Raw genomic sequence first — 5,810 nt, 5'->3', positions numbered from 1 at the left:
AGAAAAGACAAAAATCGATCTACCTGAAGGTCCAGTTATACCACTCTTGTTCATATATCCAAAGGATACTTTATCCTACCACAGAGACACTTGCTCAACAATGTTTATTGCTACTCTATTCATAATACTAATAAATGGTAAACAAACTATATGTCCCTGAGCAGAAGAATGAATAAAAAAATGGCACATTATACATTGTTGTAATACTCATCCACTTATTTAAAGAAAAGAACATCATGAAATATGAAGGCAAATGGATAGAACTACAAAAAAATCATCTTGAGTGAGGAATGCCATACTCAGAAAGAGGAATATGGGATATATTCACTTATACATGTGAAGTCAATTATAACCAAGCTATAATCCATTGAACCAGAGATGGTAGGTATAGAGTAGGGACTAAGGGGTGGGGAGACAGATAAATCTCTGTCTTTAAGTTACCCTCTGTCATTATAGCTGCCAAATAAGAGGAACTGAACTACTATCTTTTCAAACCAGGAGAAAGGTGAGTTAGAGCCTGGGTCAGCAATTATTTGATAAGGAAGCAAAGTATCACATCTATGTAATAGGATTACTGTGGAGGAATATTAGTTTACACTGTATGAACATGTATCACTGTGGTTAGTTTAATAAAGAACTGAATGGCTAACAGCTAAGCAGAAGAGAATAGGCAGGATTTCCAGGCAGAGAGAGGAACACGGGATGAATCGAGGCATGCAGGGGACACCAGAGAGACACTGGTATGGAGGAGAAGTAACTGAGCCACTTGGCAGAAGTTAATTTAGGTATAAGAGTTAGTTGGGAAAAGCCTAAGCAAAGGACACACTTTCCTAATTAATTATAAACCTGTGTCATTATTTGTAAGCGTAAAGGAGAGTCTGACTACAGATTGCATAGAATTCTAATTTACTAAACGCTCAACCTCAATCAGGAGCATGTAGAGCTGGGTATTGTTCAGAAGCTAAAATTCTTTTTTTGTATAATTTTTATTGAGTCTTTTGGAATTTCACATCATGCACCACAAGCCCTCTCATTTCTCAGTTCCTCCATATCTGCTCTTCATGCTTGTAGCATCACCCCAAAAGGAAAGCTTAGGAGAAATAATAAAAAATTAAAAATACATATAAGAATATTTTTTTAAAGCCAACAAAAAGGTCCTCTAACTTTCCCACCACTCCATTGCCTCTTCATTGGTCTTAGTGGCAATTGGATCTGCTGTGTATCATGCAGGATAGAGGGTACAATATGTAATATCATTTTGTTAGTTCAAGAATGACACAATGAAAGACCTAAAAGTTCAGCTACAACAGAAATGATGAGTAGCCTCCATACAATTTTCTTCCTTGTGTGTCAAACATGGTGTTTACTAAATAGTATTTACAGGAACTATTTGTGAACATTGCCTCATGAGCTCTCTTTGCACTAAACATAAACCTCATCCTTCTTGGCCAAATTTCAGCATGTTAGCATCAGACAAAAAAGTGAAAGTGTTTGCTTTCACATGTTCCTTTGTCTCCCTTCATAAAGCTCAGTCCATCCTTTCCCCACACCCAGTGCATTCAGGCCTCTGTGCATTTTCAAGAGCTCATCTCTGGGGTGTTTATGACGAAATCTCTTGTCTCAGGGCAGGATAAAGTACCTACTTTGTAATGATCATCCCTGTTTGCACACCTGTGCTCCATTTCACACAGGAACAATCCCTGTCTCTTACATCTTCTATTCTATCACCTTGAGCTCTTTCTGTCAAAGGGTGCTGAGTGTCCTTTCCTGATGAGAGGGGAGTTATGCAGCACTGAACAAAAAAAAACAATGTAAAGAAATAGAAATTTAAGTTATAAGTCAATAAAAACAAGAATGAAGTCATTATAAAGAGAAATAAATATTAACAGAACTATATGCACAAATAGATGATGTGGTGCTTGGGGTAGGGCAGAAAATTTGGCCATCACTGTAACCGAGGCTATGTTTCCTGGGAAGCCTGCAAACTCATGATCCTCTTACTCAGCTTTCTTCCTGTTTGAATTGCTAGACTATATGACCATGCCTGGTGGAAGTGCAGTTCATCATGTTATAATACGAGGTAAGTCAAGAGAACCAAGGGCAGTTGGAGAATCTCATGGAAGCAGTAGAAGAATGACATCAGAAATATTCATTACTGTCTCCTACCACCATCAAACCATCTTTAGAATTTGCACTGTGTGACTGGGCCATTGTTTGAAAATATATGGCCCTTTGCTTAGATATTATACACTGTGTAATAAACGACTGCTTTTATCATGAACATAAATGAGAAAGAATACCTATTTTCCATATTATAAGAGGTCAACACTCTAGTTTTCAATAAAAAAATCAACTATAAATGAGCACACCTCAAAAATACAGACAACATATTAAGAATAACTTGTTAATTTCATGAGAAGTATACTTGTTTTACCATGTTTCTCTCAACTTTGTAGTTGGCTCAGACTGATCAACATTACATTGAATGTACAAATACAACAAAAGTAGCCATCCCTGTAGTACAGAGACCTGGACAAAACTGTGAGTGTGAGCTGAGTAGGGAGTTGTCCATCCTTCTTTTTCTCTCTTTCCTCACTTCTTTCTTTCTTCCTTTGTCTTTATTTCTTCTCTCCTCATCCTCCCTCCCTTGGTCCCTCTCTCTTTTCCTCATTCTTCCCTTCCTTTCTCCCTCTCCTCCTTCCTGCCTATCCCCCTTACTCCCTCCTTTTTATCCCTTCCACTCACTCCTCCCCCTCAGTTCCTCAATCACTCACTCCCACGTATTTTTCCTTCTCCTTTCCTCCTCCCCATTCTCTCCCCACTGACTTTCTCTCTCCTCATTCCTCTCCCTCCATCCCCCTTATTCCCTCCCCCTCATGCCCAATCAGTCTGCCCTCACTCCGCCCCCTATTCCCTTTCCCCTCACTCTACCACCCACTCCCCCTCACTTCCTCTCCTTTCTTTTTTCCTACCCTCCTTATCCAAGTGCTTATTGTTTTTTTCTTTACCTTATCTTTAACTAAAGATTTTTCATTTTTTTAGTTAATTGAAATATATTATGTCATTCCACCCCTTTAAACCTTGCTATGAAATCCATCCTTCTGTCTAGTTAAACAAGAGAAAGTAACAGGGGTCTGAGAAAGTGAAGAAATACTCACTTCTATATCTATCAAACTGTACCTCTGTCTGTCTATCATACAGTTTTTCTGAGGAAGAATTCACGTTTCTGATAATTATTTTATATCACAATGATAATGTGTAAGATACCTCTCTTTAATAATCTTGGATGATTTAAAGGACTGTACAAAGGAATCTTTTACATGTATCTGAGATCATTTACATAGACCTTTTCTTCATTTATAAAGTCCTATATTTCCTAAAGTATTATTTATGTTCAGCCTAAAGAATTTCCTTTCAGTCTTTCTATTTTAATTAATGGACTTACATGCTTACCACATAAATGTGAGGACCTGATTCACATCCCAGGAACCCACATAAAGTCAGATGCAGCTGCACCAGATGACTGCACTCAGAGTGATGCTGTGGCATGATGAGAGATGGAGACTGGAGAATATCCAGAGGAGCCTGGGCCAGGTGCTTTATGGAGTGAACAAGAGACCCTGTCTCAGATAAGACAGAGGGCAACAGCAATATGCAAGGTTGGTCTCTTATCTTCACCCATATGCCAAGGCAAGGAGGTTGTACTCTAGAAGAGAAGGCAAAAACAAACCTACCACCTAAGGCATCGCACAAACTGAAACATAGATTTTTAAAAATTTAGAAAATAAGTCAAGAATTAATTATGTTACTTTTCTTTGAGTCTATATTCTCCATTCCCTCTTATATAATATTTTCATTGGCTGTGTATAATTTTGAATGATCAAGTTGTTCCTGGAATAACATACATTCCTTACACAGCACATTCATAATGCACTCTCCTGCATCACAGTTCAGAAAGATTAGAGGATAAAGACCCAAAGGAATAGCATGCAAGGCTCCTTTAAGACACACTTGCCATGCTCTAGTAAATTTTGTGCTAACATCAACTCCCAGTGGGTGAAACAGGAGCAGCTGCCTCTTTGAGCTGATTTACATATTGAGTCATTAGATAACAGCTCAGGCACTTTTAAGGACAGCTGCCAGAGCCTAAGAAGCATTCTCTTTTCAAACACTCAGAGATGGAGTCAAGGGCACTCCTCCTATGGATGCTGTTGTTCCTGGTACAAGGTGAGAGGGTGCAGAGCAGTGCTGGGTGCACCCACTGTAGCCATCATGGTTTTCCAGGCCTCTAGTATCTTGATCATTAGATTAAAGGCATTTATAATTGGTTTTAAGTTCCCCCATTCCTTTTTACTTTCTGGTTTCTCAAAGTGATGCCCACAAGTACTCTTAAAATTTTTTAATGAAAAATTCCCTTGCTGGGAAAGTTTCTAAACATGTATAACCATAGTCTGTGTGTTTGTGATTCCAGGTTCCACTGGGGACATTGTGCTGACCCAGTCTCCAGGTTTGCTGCCTGTGTCTCTGGGACAAAAGGTCACCATTTCTTGCAAGTCCAGTGAGAGTGTCACTGCATTTGGTAGTAATTTTATGCACTGGTATCAACAGAAACCAGGACAGCGCCCAAAACTTCTTATCTATCGTGCATCCAATCTAGCATCTGGGGTCCCCGCCAGGTTCAGTGGCAGTGGGTCTGGGACAGACTTCACCCTCACCATCAATCCTGTGGAGGCTGATGATGCTGCAACCTATTACTGTCAGCAGAGTAAGAAGCTTCCTCCCACAGTGCTCCAGGTTTGAACAAAAACCTCCTAGTGTTTCTGGTGAGTGATGCTCAGTCTCTAGCTGTCTCTTACTCTCTGACATCTCAATACACAGCTTTAGACTTGTTTGAAGAAATAGCTTAACTAAGGAAAGAAATTTTTATAAGCTGATTTGATTGTTTATCCCATCCCATATACTTTATAATTCAATAATTTCCCAACAAAATACAGACCTTCATGGTTGTTTATGTATTAACAATTATTCATTTAAATTTTTGTTAATGATTTTCCCTTTTTCTCCCCATCTCCTATACTACATCTCTGCCTACTCCATCCCACCCTCAATATTCCTTTATAGACTTTCCTATCACTTAAAATTTACTGTTTCTTTTTTATGTGTTTGTTAAAGATAATAAATACAGATTACATAAACTGGAAAAATGTTAACCAAAGTCATTTAGTGTGTGTGTGTGTGTGTGTGTGTGTGTGAGAGAGAGAGAGAGAGAGAGAGAGAGAGAGAGAGAGAGAGAGAGAGAAGCCAGAGAATAATGTACAAAAGTTGCTTCTGGGAATCAAACCAAGGCTCATCAGTCTCAGCTGTAATCACCTTTCCTGTTACCAGCTGTGCAATCTCACCAGTGTGATCTACTATTAATTTCTTTAATGATTTAATTGAAATTGGGGAGGAGTTTAAGCATGAATGAGTTTCCATAACAGTCAGAAGAGGGCTTCAGATCCCAAGGAGTTATAGTTTCAGGAGGTTATCAGTTAGTTGATGTGGGTGCTGGAAACCAAACTGCATGATCAAAAAGTGCTTTTAACTGCTAAGCCATTTATTAACCTCTAATCTACCAATTTTTAGCTATTGATTTTTAGAATTATTAATTTTTTTCCCTATGACAATGGTAAAAATAATGGAAGCTTTCTGACCCATCATTTAAGCTGGAAACAGCTTTGAGTAGTTAATATTTTCAGCACATTTTTCAGATGCAGGCTCACATTCTCACCCAGTGTTATTGTTGTCCAATTGCTTCTGTTTTTTGCACT

General features: G+C 38.6%; 1 gene segment (V, D, J or C); it reads left to right on the top strand.

Moving 5' to 3' along the window:
* The first annotated feature begins 4,178 nt into the window (after window positions 1-4,178).
* LOC130874914 (Ig kappa chain V-III region MOPC 63-like) lies at window positions 4,179-4,800 on the top strand. The segment is given in 2 exon segments: window positions 4,179-4,227; window positions 4,472-4,800. Coding segments are annotated over 2 exon segments (378 nt in total).
* The last annotated feature ends 1,010 nt before the right edge of the window (window positions 4,801-5,810 follow it).

The sequence above is a fragment of the Chionomys nivalis genome, chromosome 1 (assembly GCF_950005125.1).
Source record: "Chionomys nivalis chromosome 1, mChiNiv1.1, whole genome shotgun sequence".
NCBI classification, from domain to species: Eukaryota; Metazoa; Chordata; class Mammalia; order Rodentia; family Cricetidae; genus Chionomys; species Chionomys nivalis.
This window is presented reverse-complemented; position numbering and strand designations above follow the sequence as displayed.